Source organism: Heterodontus francisci, chromosome 16 (genome assembly GCF_036365525.1).
Source record: "Heterodontus francisci isolate sHetFra1 chromosome 16, sHetFra1.hap1, whole genome shotgun sequence".
Classification (NCBI taxonomy): domain Eukaryota; kingdom Metazoa; phylum Chordata; class Chondrichthyes; order Heterodontiformes; family Heterodontidae; genus Heterodontus; species Heterodontus francisci.
Window position 1 is genome coordinate 54,553,048 of NC_090386.1, and position 25,989 is coordinate 54,579,036.

Consider the following 25,989-nt stretch of genomic DNA (forward strand, 5'->3'; position numbering starts at 1 on the left):
ACATTCTAACCCGCTGGGCAAACTGCGAGTTTTTTTTGAATTTAAACTCCCAACAAAGGAATTGGAGCAGAGAATGCTGTGTACTCATGGACTGAAAACATCTCCTCTCCTCTCTTCCTGCCTTAATGTTTTCCCACGGAACTGAATCTTGTGAAAACAGGTGAAACTCAGAGAGAAAGGTTTCCTACGTGAACAAGGTTTTAAGAAACGCAAGACCATATCTTCAATCAAGGACTACAACGAGCTTGAGAAACAATAACAAGATATTGCCTCAAACTGTTTTACTTATCTTTTCTTCTCTTTTCTGTCATGGGCACGTTGTATGTCCGTAGTCGTGAACTGTATTAGAGTTAAGCTTAAGGTTTAATAAATTTCATCTTTCTTCTTTAAACCAAAGAAAGCCTGTTTGTGCTCATTTCTTTGCCTTATAATTAGAAAGTTGTGAACAAGGATTCACAAAGGGGGAGCTAAAAACAGTGTGTTTAAAATTAAACCCTGTTACAATAAGACCAGGTGAAGATAGTAACAGACCCCTAGACACATTTCTCACCTGGTCGTAACAGGAACATTGGAACAGCAGTAGGCCATTCAGCCCGTCGAGCCTGTTCCACCATTCAATTAGATCATGGCTACCTCAACAGACAGACCCATCAGAGGTGGTGGCACAGTGGCTCTGGGAGTCCTCGAAAATGACTTCCGCCCCATGACGTCTCCTAGCATTGGGTCAAACATGGGCAAGGAGAGCTCCTGCTGATTGCCACTTATTGTCTACCTCAACGCCACTTTCCCGCTCTTTCCCCATATCCCTTGATGTCATTAGTATCAGATATCTATCGATTTCTGTCTTGAACATGCTCAACGATTGAGCTTCAACAGCTCTCTAGGGTATGTAATTCCAAAGATTCACCATTCTCTGAGTGTCCCCTGGTTCTAGACCCACCAGCCAGGGGAAACATCCTATCTACATCCACCCTGTCATGCCCCTGTAAGAATTTTGTATGTTTCAATAAGATCACCTTTCATTCTTCGAAACTCAAGACAATAGAAGCCCAGTTTTCACAATCACTCCTCATAAAACAATCTCGCCATCCCATGGATTATTCTGATGAACGTCTGTGGCACTCCCTCTGTGGCAAGTGTTACGACCGAGGCGGGAGCAACGCACTGTCAATACATTCCTATCACTCCAAAGGTCATAGATATTATTAAAGTTTTCCCACCTACTGGAAATTAGCCAAATTAAAGACTTTATCAACCCCCCAGAATAAAACAAACCAAACCATGTATCTTTAAACAACAACAAATTAACTATTTATTAATAAACTAAATCTTAAACACTATTGAGATAAGTTGATGTCTAAAGATCTTATAACTTCTTATTTATCCTAACCGTCATGCACACATACATATATGCAAAAAAAACAATGGCTAACTGGTTTAAAAAATAAATGATGTTTCTTAGGAATAAATAAGTTGCTGGGTTGTAAGTTCTGGTGATTTACGTTCCTGAAGACAGACAGAATGTAATTGTTTAGTTTCTCTGCTTAATTACTCTATTATTAATTCTGCTGTCTCCACCTGTAATGGACCCACATTTGTCCTGCCTCATCTTTTTCCTTTTCACTGGCAACCTTATAAGCCACTTCCTTACATCTAATACAATCTTTAACTTCTTTTGTTAGCCACGGTTGATTCATCTTTCCTGTTGGGTTTATGTGTTGTAGAGGAATGCCTATTTGTTGTAGACCATGTAATACTTCTTTAAATACTAGCCTACCGTCTACTGTCAAACCGTTTAGTGCATTTTCCCAATCCACCATAGCCAACTGGCCCCATACCTTCATAGTTTCCTTTGTTTAGATTTAAGATCCTAGTTTCAGAATGAACTATATCACTTTCAAACTTAATGTAAAATTGTATCATATTGTGGTCACTATTTCCTAATGGCTCCTTTACAGCAAGGTTATTAATTAGCCCTTTCTCATTATGTAATACTATAGCTAAAGTAGCCCGATCCCTAGTTGGTTCTTCAATGTACTGCTCCAGAAACCCATCTCATACACACTCCAGGAATTCATCCTCCACAGCATTAGTGCTCATTAAGTTTACCCAGTCTATATGTAAATTGATTTTGCCCATTATTTCTGTAGATCCCATGTAAATTGCAACCTCCAGTTTCCTGATTTATACTGTGCCCAACATTACCACTACTGTTTGGTGGCCTATAAACAACTCCCACCAATGTTTGCTGCCCCTTGCTGTTTCTTAGCTCCACCCAAACTGATTCTACATCTTGATCCTTCGATCTAAGATTCTCTCTCACTAATGTACTGATTCCGGGAAAACCCCTATCATTCAAGGAGGGTTGAGAACCTGAAGTGGAAAATCAAAATGTGCACAATTGATTGCGGTCAGGGGCGAGGGGTTTGGAGTCGAACCCGGGGCAGGGGAGTTCTAAGGTATCCTTGTGGATCCAGGAGGAGCAATTTGAAGATAGATGAATTTGGAGGAAAAAATGGGCTATTCTATTCACATTCTGGTTCAAAACTACAATGGCGGGATTCTCCTCCTTAGGATAAAGTAGTGGTCGGGCAGAACATCCACCTGCCCCTCCAACTCCACCTATTTTCCTGGGCCAGGTGTCATTTGGCATGCGGGACAGGATTCCAGCAGGATCCTGCCTCTGAGAGGAAGCCCTCCAGTGCTGAAAGGAGAGGCGAGGCAGTGCTTACAACAATGCAACTCTAAAACAGCATTGGAGTACCAGAAGAGGAAGGAAGAGGTTCTCAAGGAAAAGAAGAGCCCAAAAGATGAAGAAAATCCTTGGCTTTAGAGGCATCAGCAGAGACTGAGGCTTAAAAATGTAAGTATATGGGGCTGAATTGGAGGGAGAGAAGGCCTCCCTTATACCCTCTCTCTCCATCTACAAATTAGAGGGCCTCATTCCCACTACTTTGGGCCTAACACCACCTTTCACCAGATGGTCCTGGCAAGCGGTGGTCATAGGGGCCGAATGGAGATAAATGGCCAGAGAGCCAGACACTACCACTACTGCACACAGTACTCCAAATGTGGTTTCACCAAACCCTGTACAATTGTAGAAAGACTTCTTTAATCCTATACTCCAATTTCCTTGCAATAAAGGCCAACATGCCATTTGCTTTCCTAATTGCTTGCTGTATCTGCATGCTAACTTTGTGTTCCTTGTAGAAGCACACCCAAGTCTCTTTGAACATCACCATGTATAAGTTTTACACCTTTGAAAACATTTTCTGCTTTTCTATTCTTACGACCAAAGTGAATAACTTCACATTTCTCTACGTTATACTCCATCTGCCATCCTGTCTATATCTCTTTCTTACCTCTCTGTGTCCTCTCCACAGCTTACCTTTACACCTACCTTTGTATCATCAGCAAACTTAGATATATTACTCTCTGTCTCTTCATCTAAGTCATTAATACAGATTCTAAATAGCTGAGGCCCCAGCACTGATGCTGGCGGCATTCCACTATTCGCTGCTTGCCATCTTGAAAATGCCTGTTTATGCTCACTCTTTGCTTCATGTGCATTAACTGATCCTCTATCCATGCTTATATTACCCCCAACTCCAGGAGCCCTTATCTTGTGTATCAACCTTTTGTGTGGCACCTTATCAAATGCCTTTTGGAAATCTAGGTATACTACATTTACTGGTTTCCCTTTATCTACCCTACTAGTTACATCCTCAAAAAACTCTGATAAATTTGCCAACCGGGATTTCCCCTTAGTAAGACATGTTGACTTGTTCGAATCAAATGGTGATTTTCTAAGTGCATTGTTAAGACTTCCTTTATAATAGATTCCAGCATTTTTCCAATGACTGTTTTCTCTCTCCTTTTTTGAAAAGCAGTGTAACATTTTCCAACTTCCAATCTGATGGGACTGTTTCTGAATCTAAGGAATTTTGGAAAATCATAGCTAGCACATCCACTATCTTTGCAGCTATCTCTTTTGGAACCCTAAGTTGTAGGCCATTAGGTCCCGGAATTTGTCAGATTTTAGTCCCTTAAGTTTGTCCAATACTTTTTCTCTGCTGATATTAATTTCCTTAATTTCCTCACTCCTTTTAGCCACTAGTTTACTGTCCATTTCTGGCATGAAACTAGTGTCTTCTACTGTGAAGACAGATACAAAATATTTAGGAACATACGAATTAGGAGCAGGATTTGGCCAATCAGCCCTTCGAGCTTGCTCCGCCATTCAATAAGTTCATGGCTGAATTGATTACTCCACATTTCCACCTACACCTGATAACCTTCCACCCCCTTGCTTATCAAGAATATATCTACCTCTGCTTTAAAAATATTCAAAGACTCTGCTTCCACCACCTTTTGAGGAAGAGAATTCCAAAGACTCACGACACTCAGGGAGAAAAAATTTCTCCTCATCTCTGTCTTAAATAGGCGAGCCCTTATTTTTAAACGGTGACTCCTAGTTCTACGATTCTCCCACATGGGGAAACATTCTTTCGGCATCCATCCTGTCAAAACCCCTCAGGATCTTATATGTTTCAATCAAGTCGCCTCTTACTCTTCTAAATTCCAGTGGATACAAGCCTAGCCTGTACAATCTTTCCTTGTAAGACAGCCTCTGACTTTCCTCATTCCCCATGATAATTTCTCCTGTCTCTGTTTCTAAGGGACCAATGCTTATTTAGCTACTCTTTTTACATACCTATAAAAGCTCTTATCTGTTTTTATATTACTGACTAGTTTACTCTCGTTCTATTATTTCGTTTTTATCAACTTTTTGGTGGCCCTTTGCTGGTTTCTAAAACACAGCCAATCTTCACACTTGCTACTCTTTTTTGTAACATTGTAAGGTTCTTCTTTTAATCTAATACAATCCTTAACTCCTGAGGGTGTTTCCTGCTGAGTTTTTGATTTTCAATGCACCTGTTGATCATGGGTGGTAGGGGAAAGAAATGGAACTTGGGACAGGATGCAGAGGTAGGCCTGGCTGCATTTTACCCCATTTTCTGCCACAATCACATTCAATTTCAGGAGGGCTCTCAGAGAGAAATCCAGTCTAGTGTGTTGGATGTATTACATTTGGACAATACTGATGCATTATGTCAATTATAGATTAACAGAAAACTTAAATTTTTCACAGACTGCAGATTAAAAAGATTTTCCAGCTTTATCCAAAATAAACAAATGCACTCAACTCATGTAATAGTCATGTAATTACCTTTTTTAATGGTAAGATGTTGATGGGGCATGGTAATTTTTAAAAATAAGATGTCAGTTGTGTTTTATATCTGATTGTTATTTTTGTTTTAGGCCCTCAAATCCTACTCTTTAGTCATTAAAGCAAGAGACAATGGACTAAATATACTGTCTTCCAGTGCAGAAGTACAGATTAATGTGATAGATTCCAATAATAATCCTCCGATTTTGACTCAGGAAAGTGTAAGTATTTTTACAGAGGTGTACATGGGTTGCGGTGGGCGGGGGGGGGGGGATGTTGGGGTTGTGGGTTGGTGTGTTGGGTTGAGGGGGAGCTTTAACCTTGAAGAACAGGTGCCTTGAAGGCAGGTGGGCACTTAAAATCCTTCATTTGCAGCTGCAACCCAGTTCCAATGCACCCATTTTCAGGTTTAACGGATGCAATCCTGCGAGTCAGCTGCTCGCCAGAGTCGGAAATCAAATTATTGCTGGCGGGCAGTTAGATAACGTTGCAATTAAAGTCTTTAAAAGATGTTAATGAGACATTTGTAAATTAAATTTAACATCCCCAGCATGTGTTTCCTGGGGCTTGGGAAACTGACCAGTGAAAGGGACGCAGGATTAAGCTGCAGTTCAGGTGGGTATTTAAACTTGTGACTGCCCCATCTGAATGAAACTTCAATGATTACAACTGGTGTCTCAGTTCCTCTGGCAAACATTTGGTAGAGAGTTCTTGTTTGGATACAACTTTGGAGACTTGCAAACTGACAAGATCAGGAGGGGAGGTAGCTGAAAGTGTTTGACACCACATCAGAAGAGGAAGGCCAGAATCCAGCGAGTGTTGGTATATTATGACCAATGCCTTCACTATCTCTGCAGCCACTTCTTTTAAAACCCTGGGATGCAGGCCATCAGGTCCTGGCGACTTGTCTGTCTTTAGTCCCATCAGCTTGACAAGCACCTTTTCCCTCGTGATAGAGATTGTTACAAGTTCCTCCCTCCCACTTACACCTTGTTCATCGATTATTGTTGGGATGTTTATAATGTCCTCCACCATGAAGACCGATGCAAAATATTGGTTTAAATTTCTGCCATTTCCCTGTTCCCTGTTATTAATTCCCCAGTCTCATCCTCTAAGGGTCCCACATTTACTTTCGCTACTCTCTTTTTATATGCCTGTAGAAGCTCTTGCCGTTTGTTTTTATATTTCTTGCCAATTTACTCTCGCAATCAGTTTTCTTCCTCTTTATTAGTTTTTTAGTCATCCGCTGCTGGTTTCTAAAAAATTCCCAATCCTCTGGCCTACCACTCCTTTTCACCACTTTGTACGCCTTTGTTTTTGATTTGATACTCTCCTTAACTTCCTTTGTTGTCCACGGGTGGTTCATCATTGTCTTCGAGTCCTTCCTTCTGACCGGAATAAATGTTTGCTGAGTGTTATGAAATATCTGCTTAAAAGTCCGTCACTGCTCATCTACTGACTTTCCCTTTAGTCTATTTTCCCAGCCCGCTTTAGACAACTCTTTCTTCATACCTCTGTAATTGCCCTTGTTTAAGTTGAAGACACTGGTTTGTGATCGGAGTTGCTCACCCTCAAACTGAATTTGAAATTCTACCGTGTTATGATCACTTCCCCCTAGAGGATCCTTAACTATGAGATCTCTTATTAATCCTACCTCATTTCACATTACCAAATCTAAAATAGCCTGTTCCCTGGTAGGTTCTGCAACGTATTGTTCTAAGAAACAATCCCTGATGCATGCTACAAATTCGTCTTCCACGTTACCCTTGCCAATTTGATTTGTCCGGTCTATATGCAGATTAAAATCACCCACGATAATTATAGTGCCCTTCTTACATGCCTCCATTATTTCCTGATTGATACTTAGTCCCACAGAGAGGCAGCTCCTTGGGGGCCTATAGACCACCCCCACCCGTGATTTCCTTCCCTTGCTATTCCTTATTTCCACCCAAACTGATTCTACATCCCGATCTATTACATCTATATCATTAAACACAACTGCACTGATTCCTTTCTTTATTAACAAAGCTATCCTTAACAAGCTAATGACCTCTTCGCTGACTTCATCTGAGAATACTCCACTGATCTTCTGTTAATAAGGCAATCACTGGTGACCCTGTTGGTCTTTTCTCCTCCACAAACCTTGAGCCTTTGAACCGGGTTCAAATCTTTGCAGCCTTGTGCTGTATCAGTGTGCTGAGAGTAGCCACTTCTCTCTTTTTCTCTTTCTCTCTCTCTCTCTCTCTGTCTCTCTCTCTCTCTCTCTCTCTCTGTGCTTAGGTTGTGCAGCTTCTGTTGTTTTCTTTGTGTCTTCCTTTCTGCCTGCCTCCAGACCTAGGAAAGCCTGTTGAATTTATCTTGAACAAAATCAATAGCCTTTTACAAGTCTGGCCAGAGCAAAGCCTCCAGGTGTTAAAAATTGCAACTTGAATTTGCATTTTTAGAGCCCCTAGCTCCCTGTTTGCAGTCTGCGAGTCTAGGAGAGCGAAACCCATTGTCCTGTAGGTGTTACAACCTTGCACCCTGCTTTCAAAAGGGTCTTTGATCTGGCTCCCTTGATCTTCATGGTAACCAAGACCTCTGGCTTGTCTCTGGGTAGAATTTACACTGCATTAAAGATCACAATTTAAAAAAAAATAACCATACTACAAAGTCCAAAGTTCATAAAAGCAGGTACTCGGATAATGTGGAATTATCAAAAAATGAAATTTAGCGACAAAACATTTTGTCAAATACACCTTTGGTGAATTACAATTTGTTGCATTTACACTTCCTACTGTTGCTACGTGGTGCATCCTGTATGCCTTCCACAGGGGTAGATGCAGACGGCTAAGATCTTTACTCTGACTGCTGAGATCCTTTTGGTCGACCGCCTCTGGGTTTTCTAGTCCCTGAAGGGCTCCGCCAAAGATTGCAGTCACAGCCATAGGGAGACAAGGCAGCTTGGTGGAGATCAGGAGCGCTTTGTAAGGCCATAGACTCTTCGATCCTCTCCGCTAGGAGCGTATGAGTGACATGTCTGTCAGTACCTGGCTACGTTGTTGAAGCACCTCTAACATCCCCCTTCTCAAAGATAGCCTGTGGAGTTCAGCATCTGTGTCCGGCTGAGCAGAGCTTGGACAGGATTGCAGCACCTGACATGGACTCTCCACTGCTGTCCCAGCCACTAGTGAATGCTTGTGCTTATTTGTGAAGTGTGAATTACCAGGTGAAAATAGAACTAACTGTCTGGGTGCAAATATTTGCAGTGTGGGATGGCTGTATCTCCTGTGATGGTGCACCCTCAGAAGAAATGAGGTCATCTGAGGAATCAACATGCACGTCCTGTGGCACTTGTTGTGCGTGACGGCCCTGAAAGACAAAAGAAAAGGATATGATTTAGTCATGGAAAAATCGCAGTCTTGACAATCGCCATATTCAGCCTTCTCAGAGTTCAGTCATGAATGAAATAAAGCCAGAGATAATTGTAATGCTGCCACCATCTGTCTGCAAACTCCCTGTTTCTCCAACTCTGATTGAGAGGAATGCACTTATCTCCATAGTCTCCTCCTCTGCATCAGTGAGCTAGACTATTTGTGGTGAGCCCCTGCATGTTGCGTTCTCCTCCTAAAAGGGGCAAAAAAAAGGCCTGTGAGCAGTGAAGGTGTGGTGTTCACCCGATGGATGCAGTGCATTTGATGAGGGTGCTATGAAACAGGTGCATCATACTGCATAACATATGAACATACGAATTAGGACCAGGAGAAGGCCACTCATCCCCTCGGGCCTGCTCTACCATTCAGCAAGATCATGGCTGATTTCATTGTCACCTCAACTCCACATTCGCGCCTACCCCTGATAACCTTTCATTCCCTTGCTTATCAAGAATCTATCTACCTCTGCCTTAAAAATATTCAGACTCTGCTTCCACTGCCTTTTGAGGAAGAGAGTTCCAAAGACTCAAGACCATCTGAGAGAAAAAAATTCCCCTCATCTCTATCTTAAATGGACAACCCCTTATTTTTAAACAGTGACACCTAGTTCTAGATTTTCCCACAAGAGGAAACATCCTTTCCACATCCACCCTGTCAAGACCCCTCAGGATCTTATATGTTTCAATCAAGTTGCCTCTTACTCTTCTAAACTGTAACGATACAAACCTAGCCTGTCCAACCTTTCCTCATAAGACAGCCACCCATTCTAGTAATTAGTCTAGTAAACCTTCTTTGAACTGCTTCCAATGTATTTACATCCTTCCTTAAATGAGGAGACCAATACTGTACACAGTACTCCAGATGTGGTCTCACCAGTGCCCTGTATAACTGAAGCATAACCTCCCTACGTTTACATTCCATTCACCTCACAATAAGCAATACTATTCCATTATCTTTCCTAATTACTTCCTGTACCTGCATATTAACTTTTTGCGATTCATGCACTAGGACACCCAGATCCCTTTGCATCTCAGAACTCTGCAATCTCTCACCATTTAGATAATATGCTTTTTTTGGTTCTACCTGCCTATTTAGGACAATTTCACATTTTCCCACATAATACTCCATTTGCCAGATCTTTGCCCACTCACATAACTATCCATGTCACTCGTTATGTCCTGTTCACAACTTACTTTACTACCTATCTTTGTGTCATCAGCAAATTTAGCAATCATACCTTCGGACCCTTCATCCAAGTCATTTATATAAATTTAAAAAGTTGAGGCCCCAGCACTGATCCCTGTGGCACACCATTTATTGACAACCAGAAAATGACCCATTTATGCTTACTCTCTGTTTCCTGTTAACTAGCCAATCTTCTATCCATGTTACCCCCTACACCATGAGCTTTTATTTTCTGCAATAATCTTTGATGTGATACCTTGTGGCGTCTTCTGGAAATCTAAGTACTGTACAGCCACCGGTTCCCCTTTGTCCACAGCACATGTTACTTCTTCAAAGAACTCCAATAAATTGGTTAAACAGGGTTTCCCTTTCACAAAACCATGTTGACTCTGCCTGATTAGCTTGAATTTTTCTAAGTGCCCTGCTATAACGTCTTTAATAATAGCTTCAAACATTTTCCCTATGACAGATGTTAAGCTAAGTGGCTTTTAGTTTCCTGCATTCTGTCTCGCTCCCTTTTTGAATAAAGGAGTTACACTGTCTATTTTCCAATCTAATGGAACCTTCTGAGAATTGAGGGAATTTTGGAAAATGAAAACCAACACATCAGCTATATCAGTAAAAGCAAAATACTGCAGATGCTGGAAATCTGAAATAAAAACAGAAAGTGCTGGAAATACTCCACGGGTCAGGCAGCATCTGTGGAGCGAGAAACAGAGTTAATGTTTCAGGTCTGTGACCTTTCATCAGAATTCGTAAAAGTTAGAAAAGAATTAGGTTTTAAGCAAGTGAAGGGGGTGGTGGGGTGGGTGGATGGTGGGGAAGACAACAAAGGGGAGGTGTGTGATAGGGCAGAGCATAGGAGAGATTAAATAACAAAGCTGTCCTGGGACAAAGGCAAAGAGTGTGTTAATGCTTGTGAAAGACAAAGCATTCTGCTGTTAACACTCTCTCTGGTCTAAGGCTTTGTCTTTCACCGCAAGCATTAACATACTCTTTGCCTTTGTCCCAGGACAGTTTTGTTATTTAATCTCTCCTATGCTCTGCCCTGTCACACACCTTGCCTTTTGTTCTCTTCCCCACCATCCCCCCTACCCCCTTCACTTGCTTAAAACCTAATGCTTTTCTAACCTTTGCCAGTTCTGATGAAAGGTCACAGACCTGAAACATTAACTCTGCTTCTCTCTCCACAGATGCTGCCTGACCTGCTGTGTATTTCCAGCACTTTCTGTTTTTATTGCATCAACTATCTCACTAGCCACTTCTTTAAAGACCCTAGGATGAAGTCCATCAGGACCTGGGGACTAATCAGGCCGCAGCTCCAACAATTTACTCAGTACCACTTCCCTGGTGATTATAATTTTCTTGAGTTCCCCCCTCCCTTCCATTTCTTGATTACGGCTATTTCTGGGATGTCACTTGTATCCTCTGTAGTGAAGACCGATGCAAAATACCTGTTCATTTCATCTGCCATCTCCTTAGTTTCCCTTATTAATTCCCCCGACTCACTTTCTATAGGACCAACGCTCCGGTTGAGTGGCAACAGTGGATGGATAAATGGGAAGGTGATGAAGTGTATAGAAAGCAAAGGCTGAGTGCTGCTGGAAATTGAGTGAGTGCGATAAGTGATAGGATGGAATAAGCTTAGCAAGAAAGAGTGAAAGGGGCTGGTGACTTAAACCACAGGCTGTATTTGATTCAGCAAATGTTCTTGCTTTTCCTGATCTGGTTAGATCATTAAACTGCTTCCTACATTGCATCTAAGACTTGGGCACAACACCCCTGCTGCTTACCTCCTTAGCAACTTCAATTCAGTTGCGATCGCAGATTCTGACCCATTGAGTTGACTTCTACGTTGCACCCATTGTAAGAATACTGATTACTGCAGTACAGTTTGCTGTAACTTAACCAAAATGAAGAATTGAATATTATTTGTACCAGTATACTTCGCAAGACCGAAGACTTTTTAAACTAAAATAAAACTGCTGAATGCTGCAAGCTGCTTTTCACAGGTCAGGAAGACCTGGGGCAGGAACAAACTGTTAACATCTCCAGATGCTGGCATGTCGGACCTTGAGGCCAATGGGTGATTAAGAGGAAGTAACAAAACAAACAACCATACTCACCTTGCCTAATTAACATGCCTGTGGGCTGTGAAAGTTAATTAGTGTGTGGACCTTAGTGAAGCACTTAATGTTTCAGTAGTCTGATAAGAAATGAGAACAGCTGGATTGGACAGCCATTTTGAACAGCCCTAAGTATAAACAATTGATAACAGGCAAATACAAACAATGAAGCTCCTGAAAGCTAGTTTGAAGACCAGAGAGAGAATGTCTCGAGGCAGTTGTGAAACTGGTCATGGGCAACACCACAGGATGAGATAAGGGAAGATGTTGGAAAGATCTGGTTGATAAAAGATAGAAGGCACATTCGAAGGCTCTGGAAGCTCATGGAAGGTGGATAAGATAAAGGCAAGCTTTGACCCCATGGTTTAGACAAAGAACTCGACTTTCTATTGGGTATTTTGTATTGAGGAGGACCTTTATAGCACAATAAAGTCCCATCAATATAACACCAAGGTCCACCCTGAAAAAGGGTATAAAAGATGTTGTAAAAAGATACTCGGGGCTGCAGTCAAAGGCAACTTGGTTGCCAGTTAAAGAGCTACATTGAGTCATTGCCAAACTGACCACTCGCTGATGTTCGTATGTATGAGGTTGTTGTTCGCAGTTGCTTGGTCTTAAACTAAGGGGGTAGATCTGTGCATGCTGATGTGTAATCTGGGATTACTGTGTGACAGTATAATCAGATGCTTAATAAATTTCCCTTAACCTTCTTTAATGAGAACAATCCCAGCTTCTCTAGTCTCGCCAGGTAATTGAAGTCCCTCATACCTGGTACCATTCTAGTAAATCTCTTCAGCTCTGTTCAAGACCTAGACATTCTTTCGAAACTGTGGTGCCACAATTGGTCACAATACTCCAGCTAAGGTCTAATCAGTGAGTTATAAAGGTTTTGCATAATTTCCTTGCCACTGTATGTTATGTCTCTCTTTGTAAAGCCATGTATTCTGTATGCTTATTCAACAGCCTTATCAACTTGTCTACCACCTTCAAAGATTTCTGAATGCAAATCCCGAGGTTTCTCTGTTCCTGCACCCATTTAAAATTGTGACGTTTAGTTTATGTATTACAATTTTGTAATGCAAAGCTGACACTATTTTACTGCAAGATGTATAGTGTATATATGTGGCGCAGTGGCTAACACCGCAGCCTCACAGCTCCAGTGACCCGGGTGGGTTTCCTCCGGGTGCTCCGGTTTCCTCCCACATGCCAAAGACTTGCGGGTTGATAGGTAAATTGGCCATTGTATAAAAATTGCCCCTAGTGTGGGTAGTTGGTAGGAGAATTGAGGGAAGGTGGGGATGCGAGAGGGAAAAAATGGGATTAATGTAGGATTAGTATAAATGGGTAGTTGACGGTTGACGCGGACTCATTGGGCCGAAGGGCCTGTTTCGGTGCTGTATCTCTGCATAACTGGCCTATAATATTCCAAAGTCAACATAACTTATTTCAATGATAGAACTTTTGTTTTTTTCTTCTTCTTTGGCCTCCTTGTCTCGAGAGACAATGGGTAAATGCCTAGAGGTGGTCAGTGGTTTGTGGAGCAGCGCCTGGAGTGGCTATAAAGGCCAATTTTAGAGTGACAGACTCTTCCACAGGCGCTGCAGATAAAATTGGTTGTCGGGCTGTTACACAGTTGGCTCTCACCTTGCACTTCTGTCTGTGACTCTCTACTATTTAGCCCCGCCTTTATGGCTGTCCGCCAGCTCTGGTGATCATTGGCAACTACTCCCACGACTTGTGATCAATGTCACAGGACTTCATGTCGCATTTGCAGACGTCTCTAAAGCGGAGACATGGACGGCCGGTGGGTCTGATACCAGTGACGAGCTCGCTGTATAATGCGTCCTTGGGGATCCTGCCATCTTCCACGCGGCTCACATGGCCAAGTCATCTCAAGCGCCGCTGGCTCAGTAGGGGGTATATGCTGGGGATGTTGGCCACCTCGAGGACTTCTGCGTTGGAGATACGGTCCTGCCACCTGATGCCAAGGATTCTTTGGAGGCAGCGAAGATGGAATGAATTGAGACGTCGCTCTTGGCTGACATATGGTGTCCAGGACTCACTGCCATAGAGCAAGGTAGTGAAGACACAGGCTTGAAACACTCGGACTTTTATGTTCCGTGTCAGTGCGCCATTTTCCCACACTCTCTTGGCCAGTCTGGACATAGCAGTGGAAGCCTTTCCCATGCGCTTGTTGATTTCTGCATGTAGAGACAGGTTACTGGTGATAGTTGAACCTAGGTAGGTGAACTCTTGAACCACTTCCAGAGCGTGGTCGCCGATATTGATGGATGGAGCATTTCTGATGTCCTGTCCAATGATCGTTTTCTTGAGGCTGATGGTTAGGCCAAATTCATTGCAGGCAGCTGCAATCCTGTCGATGAGTCTCTGCAGACACTCTTCAGTGTGGGATGTTAATGCAGCATTGTCAGCAAAGAGGAGTTCCCTGATGAGGACTTTCCGTACTTTGGTCTTCGCTCTAAGATGGGCAAGGTTGAACAACCTGCCATCTGATCTTGTGTGGAGGAAAATTCCTTCTTCTGAAGACTTGAACGCATGTGAGAGCAGCAGTGAGAAGAAGATCCCAAACAGAGAACACAGCCCTGTTTCACACCACTCAGGAAAGGAAAGGGGTCTGATGAGGCACCGCTATGCTGAATTGTGCTTTTCATATTGTCATGGAATGAGGTGATGATACTTAGTAGCTTTGGTGGACATCCGATCTTTGCTAGTAGTCCGAAAAGACCACGTCTGCTGACGAGGTCAAAGGCTTTGGTGAGATCAATGAAAGCAATGTAGAGGGGCATCTGTTGTTCGCGAAATTTCTCCTGTAGCTGGCAAAGGGAGAACAGCATGTAAATGGTGGATCCCTCTGCTGGAAAGCTGCACTGTGCCTCAGGGTAGACACGCTCAGCCAGCTTCTGGAGTCTGTTTAAAACGACTCGAGCAAAGACTTTCCCCACTATGCTGAGCAGGGAGATTCCAAGGTAGTTGTTGCAGTCATCGCGGTCACCCTTGTTCTTATAGAGGGTGATGATATTGACATTGTGCATGTTCTGGGTGCTGCTCCCTCATCCCAGCACAGGGAATGCAGTTCATGGAGTGCTGAGAGTATAGCAGGCTTGGCACTCTTGATTATTTCAGGGGTAATGCCGTCCTTTCCAGGGGCTTTTCCACTGGCTAGAGAATCAATGGCATCACTGAGTTCCGATTTTGTTGGCTGTTCGTCCAGCTCATCCATGACTGGCAGAGACTGGGCTGCATTGAGGGCGGTATCAGCGACAACATTTTCCCTGGACTACAGTTCCAGGTAGTGCTCCACCCAGCGGTCCATTTGCTTGCATTGGTCAGTGATCATTTCCCCTGATTTAGACTTGAGGGGGGCGATCTTCTTGATGGTTGACCCACAGCTCTCTTAATGCCATCATACATTCCTCTGATGTTTCCGGTGTCGGTGGCCAGCTGAATACGACTGCATAGGTGTTGCCAGTAGTCATTTGCACAGCACCTGGCTGTTTTTTGTGCAGCACTTCTGGCTACTTTAAGTACTATGGATGTTAACTACCTGGGGGCTTTCTTGTAGTTCAACAGTGCAGTGCGCTTAGCGGCTATGACAGGTTCCAGCTCTTCAAAGTGCGATTGAAACCAGTCTGCATTCTGCTTCGCACGTTTGCCAATGGTGGTCATTGCAGAGCCATAGATGGCATCTCTGATGTGGGCCTGCTTCATCTTTGCATCCTCTGCAGCAGTGTTTTGAAGGGCTTTTTCAAGTGACTTTAGAAACTTAGGTAACAGCTGTGGACAAGAAAGTCTGTTACTGTTAAAGCGCAGGTGGCCCTTCTGCTTGGAGTGATGTAGCTTCTTTGGTTTGTGTCAACTTTGCTGCACACCAGGGAGTGGTCGGTGTCGCAGTCCACACTGTGGAAGCTGCATGTGATTTGGTCACTTTGTAGAGGCTCGCCTTGTGATGATGAGGTCCAACTGGTGCCAATGACGTGATCTTGGGTGTCTCCATGAAACCTTTTGACAGGGTTTAATATGAAAGAATGAGTTGGTGATGCAGAGGTTGTGATAGATGCACAACTCCAGCAGTCTCTGTCCATTCTCATTCATCCTTCCAATGCCATAGTGCCTGAGGCAGGAGGGCCATGAGTCATGGTCGGCCCCAACCCTGGTGTTAAAGTCCCCCAGCAGGAACAAATGTTCGATATTAGGAATATTACTGATGATATTATGGAGTTCCCTGTGGAACTGGTCTTTACCTTCAGGTGGGGAGCAGAGTGTTGGTGCATATATGCTGAGTAGGTGTACTGGGCCAGAGGCGGTGAGCAGTTGGATGGACAGTATGTGTTCCAAGCCATTTGAAGTTGGCTCTATCATGCTGAGCAAAGAGTTTCTGATGGCAAAGCCCACTCCATGCTGTCTTGGTTCTTCAGGATCCCTACCCTGCCAGTAGAAGGTGTAATCTTGCTGTCTTCGAGACCTGCTCGCAGGGAGGCGTGTCTCCTGAAGTGCTTAAATATTGTTAAAAATATTGCCATAAAAATACTTCTCCAGTTTCAGTTACTTGCCTTGATATTCTGGATAAACATTGCTGTGCTTCCGGAGGACAGTGATTCAGATTTCCTTTTTTAATGAGGACAGCAATCCAGAAGATTCAGATGAATTGCTAATGTAGGCATGATGCACCATTCCAAAAAAGTAACTTTGGTACTCACTTAAAGAACAAATGACATAGACCTATAAATTTGGGTACCAGAGGGTTGCAGGAATTTATAATGGAAATGTAAACTTACTTTGACTTTAAATATTGACGTTAAAATCTTATATTTATGCATATGAATCAAAACTATTATACCAAAGGAAAATGTTCAGTTTTTTTTTTCTCAAGTTCTAAAGTTTAAATTTTTCTGTTGCAATCTAATTTCCTTTTCCTTAGGCTTCAGCTATTATTGGCGAGACTGACAACAATGTAGTTATATTACGACTAAATGTTACTGATAAAGACACCCCTAATACACCAGCCTGGAGGGCAAAGTACAAAATAGTAGAAGGGAATGAGGATGAAAATTTCAAGATTGAAACAGATCCAGAAACAAATGACGGAATTCTGTTTCTAATAAAGGTATAGTATTTTAATTTGGGAATATTGTTTGGACCTTAACTGCATTATTTGTGCTTTAAGAACAAAAGAATTGAGATAATCATGTTGACTTAATTTTACCTTTGCAGGCATGAATATCTATATTTTTATTTTCTCTGTCACTGTTCCAGTATATTTAACTTTTTTTTTTACATCCTTAATTCATTATTTTCTTTGTGTGCCAGTCACCTGAAAATTGAGTTAAATATTGGTTTCCACCTCTTAGCATTTAGTGATCAGGGACTCCAAGTCTGAACTTTGCAGTCAGATTTGTAAATTTCTTGCTGGAATCCATTTCCAGAGGCATAAGAGCTAAGTCCAGTCCTGTTCTCATTCTGCATCCACATACATTCTCCTTCCACGAAGGTTGACTGGATAGCAATCAGGGGCAGGAACTCCCCCAAATTGTTTTCCCTTCTTATTCCAGGGGTGCCAAGGCTAGTTATAGTGCCTCAATTGCTTCCTGAATCACCTATTTATTTAACAGCTGGGAATCAAGACTGGAATCCTCTACTCCCAAGGGCCAGTAGACTCTTCTACCTTGGCCAGAGAGTAAAATAATTTGTAGATCACGGAATCTGAAGTGGAGACTTGAATTTCTATCAAATTTTAGCTTTTAGAGGCATTACGTTTGTGCTTAAAAAAATAAAAGAAGCTTTATTCACTTAATTGGCCATTGGACAATAAAATGTAAGTAGATCATAATGACGCAATTTTCAAAGCTTTGTTAAATTTGGATTTACAAATCATGCTGGTGATCATTCTTTAAGAATGCATTCAAAATGGTTGCACAAATAATTTTCTAATAGTGTCACTGAAGTATAGTTAGCAAAGTGTGAATAGAATAGTTTTGTAATCATAGTATCCTCTGGATTAAAAAAATCATGACTTTCATTGAATGTATTCCTTTAACTGCCTTCTAAACTCACTTCCTTGCTAATAATCTGTATTCTATCTTTTCTCCCTATCAGAAGTCTGTTCTATTTCCTACAATCTTGTGTTCTTTAATTATTTTATTTTCACCAGGGTGAAGGATGCCCACTTTCCAAATTCAGTATATACCTAAAGCTGGGAAAATGGCAAGTTGACCATCAGCTTGAAAAAAATTGGTACAGCCCCCCAAAATGTGGCAACTCAGCAACACCCTGAATTTTCATTCAATATATTAAGAATAGCAGAGAAGTAACACAACTTTTAACAGCTCTATTAGAATAATGAAAAACTTTCTAAGCTATTTGAACTACGATTCAAACTGATTGTGTGTGTTTTACTGTTGCAGTCTTTGGATTATGAGCATGGACCTAGAAGGAAACTTAAGATAATAGTTGAGAATGAAGAACCATTTTTTAAATGTGCAGAAATGAAAGACAAAGGTTCAGATGTATTGCAAGAATTTACTGCAGTTATTACTGTGAAGGACAGGAATGACCCTCCTGTGTTCTCCCCTCCGGTATTAACTGTTAATGAGGTTGAAGGTCAGAAGCCTGGAAAGATATTGGGAAGATTTAATGCTACTGATACTGATAAATTCTTCAAGCATTCCATCAGGTAAAAAAAATTATTTAACGTAAGAGAACATACATCATGGCTTTTCACATTTATATTCTAATTGTTTATTTTTGTCAAAATATTGTTGTATAGCATTTGTAGCCTTGTAAGTAATTCAAAATGACCTGCTCATTTAATAGAAAAGAAAATCAGGCAACTTATAAAACAGGCTGTCGATTCATTACCACCTGTCTTGTGCTATCAGCCAAGTCCAATTTCGCCCCCTATATGTCTAGTGAATTAATTCCCTATGTTACCTAACTTTACCAACATTATCTGGCAGCACCAAATTCTGTAAAATTTACCAGGCAACATATTTATCACTCTGACCTGAAACGTTAACTCTACTCCTCTCTCCATAGATGCTGCCAGACCTGCTGAGTATTTCCAGCATTTCTTGTTTTTATTTATCACTAAATGTTTTTTTGTCAAGCAGCTACAGCTTTATTGAAATGCAGGTAATCTGAAATAAAAGCAGAAAAATCTGGATTTTTAAAAAATTCGTTTATGGGATATGGGCATCACTGACAAGGCCAGCATTTATTGCCCATTCTTAATTGCCTTTAAGAAGCTGGTGGTGAGCTGCCTTCTTGAACCACAGCAGTCCATGTGGGTTAGGTACACCCACAGTGCTGTTAGGGAAGGTTGGTCACCATATTGAAAGAGAGAAGATAGCTTATGATGTTTTAGGTGTGCAGCGTTGATCAGAAATGTTTCACCATAACTGTAATTTTGTGCTGATACCTGTTCTCCATTTCTTTCATCATACTTTTTCTTATTAAATTTCACTAAAAAGTATCTGACACGTTCCTAACTAGTCCTAACATTGTTCACAACGTAAGGGCTGATTCAAAACTTCCTGAAACACAGCTGTCTATTGGACATGTGGAATTAGCCCGATAAAAATCTGCCACTTTACATTTTAAAATAGTGCTGTGGTATGGTACTGGGCTAACAATCCAGAGTTAGTAAGTTCAAATCCCATCATGGAAAGTTGTGAAATGGAATTCAGTAAAATCAGGCAACACAAGAACTAGCATCATGAAATATAATCATTCGATATGACGGATTGATATATATTTAATTGTTACAGTGAGACACTGCTGGATAGACTAAGGATAGATCTAGCAGCTCTAGACGGAACATAAATGAATTGCTGTAGGCCATCAATAGCAGCAGAACTAGATATCTCTACAATTTTTAACCTTGTGTCTCAATACATCTTTCACCAGCCAGGAGACCAATTCTGGTTCAATGCAGACTGTAGAAGGATGTGTCAGGCACACCTTCGAATGAGGTATCAACCTAGTGATGCTAAAAAAACAGGGATACCTACATGCTAAACACCACCCTCTCAGGCCATGCATTCCAGATCATAACTACTCGTTGCGTAAAAAAGGTTTTTCCTCATGCTGCTTCTGGGTTCTCTTGCCAGTCAGCTTAAATCAGTGCCCTCTGGTTCTCGACCCTTCCGCCAAAGGGAACAGTTTCTCTCTATCTACTCTATCTCGATCTCTCATGATTTTGAACACCTGATTGTCCAGCCAATTAAGTTCACCCCACGTGATGTCAAGAAGTGGCTGAATGTACCAGACGACTGTGGATCCTGACAAAATCGCTGTTTTGTGTTGAGAACCTGCACCCCTGAACTAGTTGCTTCTCTAGTCAAGCTACATAAGTGCTTCTATGGCATTGGCATCTGCCTGACCATGCTGAAGATTGCCCGAGGATGGCCTATGCACCAAAAATACAGGATAAATCTAACCCAGCCAATTACTACCTAGTTAGACCATCTCTGTCCTGTCTTTTGAACTACCTTGATTCAGAAAACCTGGTAATGTAATTAAAAAGGACACCTCCCATTCATCAGCAAAATGATAGAAGGAATTATCAACAGTGTCATAAAGCGACACCCACTCACCAATAATTTGTAACCCTGCAACCATGTAATCGCCTAGCCAAGGTAAAAATACAAAGTAAAACCAAGGGCAAAAAAGAGAAAAAATACTCTGGAAAGTTCCTCTCTGACCCTCTCAGGTGATCAAAACCAGTGCCAGAGATCAAATGGACTTAACTTCTCTAGTTGTAATATGTCACAGATCTGGTGATTTATCAGTGATTAATGGTCTCAATTCTTGAATAACCCACCATGTGTCTTTTTGTTTGAAAGATACGTTCGAGGATTTGAACCAGCTGAATGGATTACAGTAGATTCAGACACTGGTGTTGTCACAACAGTGAAAACATTGGATCGGGAATCAGCTTATGTGAATAACAGTGTTTATACATTTACTGTTTTTGCAATTGATGATGGTAGGTTTTTTTCTGCAAATATTAATTTACAGTTTACTTGCTAAAATGGGCATTGGATCTAAATATATTTCCAAAACAAGCACACAATTCTGTTTTACCTTTCTCAACTGCCCAGTGGCAAATGGATGGTGCTAGTTCTCATTATACATACATTTGCCCACAGACCTCCTTCGGGCTTTGGCACTGGAACTTGCAGTGATTGGAAAGCCAAAATTAGTGCGGTGCCCTTTACAAGAGATCTGGGATCTGTGTAAATAGGGCAAGCAATTAACCAATTAAATTGAAGAATCCTTATTGAGACACAACTGTTACAAGGAAATAGAAGGAATTTAAAAAAAAACACTTAGGTTGAGAAGAAGGCATGGAAGGAATTCCTTTGTTTTAATGAGGTGTCCCAACTTCAAATAGGTGGCTGTCACTGGGATCTTCCTAAAGCAGTTCTTTCCAGGTGATGTTGATCAGTTTGGGAAGCCTTCCAAGAGATGCAGCTACAGAAGGCTTCAGTCAGATCTTAAAGCAGAAATACAGCAACAAAGGTTTCAGTTCCACACATTTGACATGCACGTTCTTTAATCGTGCAGGCTCTCTTCAAATATAGGAGGAAATAGGAATCTGAACACTGGAGGTACAGGATTGGTTTTCAAGAGAAAACTGAGCTGGTAGTCTCCTGGCAGGTCAATAAGCAAACTTTTTCTGTTTCAGGCCAAACACCAGCTGGCTTTTTTGACAGTTTAGAATGAAACTAAAACTTTTCCAGAAGCAAGTCCTGTGACATCTATAAATCTTGGCTTGTCACAAAAACCCCAAAGTAAAGACAGTCAACCATGGATAACAAAGCAAGTTAAGGATTGTATAAGATTAAAAGAAAAAGCCTATAAAGTTGCCAGAAATAGTAGTAAACCTGAGGATTAGGAGGATTTTAGAATACAGCAAAGGAGTACAAAGAAACTGATAAAGGAAGGGAGAATAGAATATGAATGTAAACTAGCAAAAAATATACAAACAGACTGTAAAGGCTTCTACCAGTATGTAAAAAGGAAATGTTTGGTTAAGACAAATGTGGGTCCATTACAGGCAGAGTCAGGAGAATTTATAATGGGGAATAGAGAAATGGCAGAGAAGCTAAATGATTACTTTGTGTCTGTTTTCACTAAGGAAGATACAAGAAATCTCCCAGAATTAGAGGTCCAAGGGATTGGGGGAATGAGGAATTGAAGGAAATTAGTATTAGTAAGAAGGTTGTATTGGAGAAATTAATGGGACTAAATGTTGATAAGTCCCCAGGACCTGATATTCTACATCCCAGAGTGTTGAAAGAGGTAGCTATGGAGATAGTGAATGCATTGATGATCATCTTCCAAAATTCTATAAATTCTGGAGCAGTTCCTGCAAGGTCACAAATGTCACCCCACTATTTAAGAAGGGAGGGAGAGAGAAAACAGGGAACTACAGACCTGTTAGCCTTATATCAGTCTTTGGGAAAATGCTAGAATCTATTCTAAAGGATGTGATAAATGAACACTTAGATAATAATGATCTGATTGGGCATAGTCAACCTGGATTTATGAATGGGAAATCATGTTTGACGCACCTGTTGGAGTTTTTTGAGGATGTTACTAACAGAATTGATAAAGGGGAGTCAGCGGACGTGGTATACTTGGATTTTCATAAGGCTTCTGATAAAGTCCCCCAAAGGAGGTTGGTTAGCAAAATTAAAGCACATGGGATAAGAGGTAATATACTGACATGGATTAAGGATTGGTTAACGGGCAGAAAGCAGAGAGTAGGAATAAACTGGTCATTCTCGCCTTGGCTGGCTGTGACTAGTGGGGTATCGCAAAGATCAATGCTTCGGCCCCAGCTGTTCACAATATATATCAATGATTTGGATGTGGGGATCAAATGTATTTCCAAGTTGGCGGATGACACAAAACAAGGTGGGAATGTGTGTTGTGAGGAAGATGCAAAGTGGCTTCAAGGGGATTTAGACAGACGTAGTGAGTGGGCAAGAACGTGGCAGATGGAAAATAATGTGGAAAAATGTGAGGCTATCCACTTTGGTAGGAGGAACAAATGTGCAGAGTATTTCTTAAATGGTAAGAGATTAGTAAGTGTAGATGTACAAAGGGACCTGAATGTCCTTGTCAATAAGTCACTGTAAGCTAACATGCAGGTGCAGCAATCAATTGCCATAGAGGGAGTGCAACAAAGGTTCATCAGACTTGTTCCTGGGATGGCGGGAGTGTCCTATGAAGAGAGATTGGGGAAACTTGGGCCTGTATTCTCTAGAGTTTCAAAGAATGAGAGGTGATCTCATTGAAACATACAAAATACTTAAAGGGATAAATAGGGTAGATGCAGCTAAGATGTTTCCCCTGGTTGGGGAGTCTTTATTTGGTGGCCCAGTGCTTTGCAGGCTCTCTGTGCAGTAGGCATAGAATACAGGGAAAAATGAATTGAATTTTCATAGCAGATGCAGGACCAGAGGCAGGAGTGCCGCAAATTTGCATTACTGAGAACCGTGACAGCTTTCTGATGCAGTCGCGTATCCAAGGAATTTGGATGGAAACACGTATAGTGGGTAGCAGCAACCCAACTGAAAGTGGCAGATCATCAACTGAGGATGCAAACGAGCCAATTGAGAGCTTGTTGAAGGGCAGAAAGAGGTTTTGGTGTGGAGGCACACACAGGGCCACAAGCATGTCTGTGGCGAGGAGGCGACAGCGCAGTGAGGAGCCAGTCACAGAGGCAGCAACAATTTCTAACGATGAATAAAAGGGGAAGGAGCAGGGAGCACTTCATTCATTAGCACACAGTGGCCATTCCATGAGCAGAGCTTGCAGAAAGTTTACTGTGGAGGCACTAGGGCCATTGAGTGGGAGTGCCTACAGGGGTTAGTGGGGCAAAGCAGGGTGTTCCAGGCAGTTGTTACAGTGCAGGTGGTTGCAAGTAAGGCAATTCCCAGACATGGGGCTCAACTACTCAGAGTTGGTGATGAGCAGCGATGAGGAGCAGCCACTCCAACAACAAATGCAGACCCTTGGTCCTGATAGATGCAGAGGTAATGCACAAGGGGTAGGGAGGGCACAAAGGCGATAAGTTCATCATGGGGCCTGCCATCAAATAATCAGCTTCCTGGACATATATGAGCATCAGTGCCACTGGAAACTGCACTTACCAAGGCAATTGGTTGCTGACCAGTGTGCCCTCGTGGAGAAGGAACTCAGGCCTCAATGTTCACGTGGGCATGCCCTGCCAGTAATCGTGAAATTGACAGTGGTGCTGAACTTCTTTGCTTCAGCACGCAATTAGGAAAGCTAATAGAATGTTATCATTTATTGTGAGGGGAACTAAAGTACAAAAGTAGGGAGGTTATGCTTCAGCTATACAGGGCATCGGTGAGACCACATCTGGAGTACTGTGAGCATAAATGGCCTCCTTATTTAAGGAAGGATGCAAATGTATTGGAGGCAGTACAGAGAAGGTTTACTAGACTAATACCTGGAATGGGCGGGCTGTCTTACGAGGAACGGTTGGACAGACTAGGCTTGTATCTGCTGGAATTTAGAAGAGTAAGAGGCGATTTGATTGAAACATATAAGATCCCGAGGGGTCTTGACAGGGTGGATGTGGAAAGGAAGTTTCGCCTTGTGGGAGAATCCAGAACTAGGTGTCACTGTTTAAAAATAAGGGGTCGCCCATTTAAGACAGAGATAAGGAGAAATATTTTCTCTCATAAGGTCATGAGTCTTTGGAATTCTCTTCCTCGAAAAGCAGTGGAAGCAGAGTCTTTGAATATTTTTAAGGTAGATGTAGATAGATTCTTGATAAGCAAGGGGATGGAAGGTTATTGGGAGCAGGTGGAAATGTGGAGTAATCAGTTCAGCCATGAACGTTTTGAATGGTGGAGCAGGCTCGAAGGGCTGAGTGACCTACTCCTGCTCCTCATTGGTATGTTCATATGTATGTTCGTATGAGTGGGATCAAACTAACCTGATTGGTGGAGGGGATGGTGGGAAGGAGTGAAGTTAAAGGTTTGTGTATTGTTGTGGGGTTGATGGGGCAAAGGACAGGTACACAGGTAAGTATTTTGCTGTGGGAGAGGGCAAGGAGTGAAGTATATGGTTATTGTGGGTGGGGGCTGTGGGAGAGGGGCAAGAAACATTTAATTTTTTTCTAATAAACTTTAATTTGATTCCTCTTTAAAAGTTTAAATTGCCATGTAGGGCTTGAAGCCCTTTAAAAATGGCGTGGGCACCTGCGCAGTGATGTCTGATGCCATTGCTGGGGACAGACTGCCTGCCCCCTCCACGTCATCGGTGGGGGAGTGGCCCGCCCTGCCATTTAAATGAGTCACTGTGCTGAATATCAGATGCATCTTCCTCCTCTGAGGTTGTCGCTCGTGCCACAGTGGTATGCTGAGCCTGTCCCTCTACAACTGGCCCTGCAGGAGACATAAGAATTTGGCTCAGAAAGCACTCCTCTGTCAGCAGCTGCTTTTGTGAGCTGCAGCAGGCCAATAAAACTTATGTATTGGCATGGAGGAAACAAAGGAGGAGGGAGAACCACCCCGTCTCTTGGAGATGGTAAAATCCTTTCTCCCTGTCTTTGGAGGACTCCCAACTTCTCATTGCTGACTTCCTGATGAGCTGCCACCCTGGCAATGCCAAGGGCATAGGAACGGGGAGTAGTAAGGTTTATTAATTGTAAGCTATTTAAGTAAAACATTAATTAATTATCACTTATGATGTGTTGTGACTTCACGGTGTGGGAGCTTATGGATGCCAATGTGATCCAGGGCAAACACGTCTGCAGTAAGTGTCTGTGGCTGCAGGAACTTCAGCTCAGATTTTATGAGCTGGAGCCTGAGGTGCAGACACTGCGACACATCAGGGAGGGGGAAAGTTACCTGGACACTTTGTACCAGGAGGCGGTCACACCCCTTAGGATAGGGTCTTCTGATTTAGGGCAGGAGGGTGTGACTGTGAGCAAGGCAGGTATGGGGACCCAGAACGTAGAAGTGGAGGAGCC

General features: G+C 42.2%; 1 protein-coding gene across 1 annotated transcript in view; it reads left to right on the forward strand.

Annotated features, from left to right (window-relative positions):
• Nucleotides 1-25,989, forward strand: part of cdh26.1 (cadherin 26, tandem duplicate 1) — a 123,936-nt gene that overhangs the window by 56,960 nt on the left and 40,987 nt on the right. Inside the window, exons 10-13 of the mRNA XM_068048521.1 lie at nucleotides 5,323-5,451; nucleotides 16,894-17,079; nucleotides 18,377-18,645; nucleotides 20,816-20,958. Of these exons, the coding sequence (XP_067904622.1) occupies nucleotides 5,323-5,451; nucleotides 16,894-17,079; nucleotides 18,377-18,645; nucleotides 20,816-20,958 (727 nt within the window). The remainder of the gene's footprint in view (nucleotides 1-5,322; nucleotides 5,452-16,893; nucleotides 17,080-18,376; nucleotides 18,646-20,815; nucleotides 20,959-25,989) is intronic.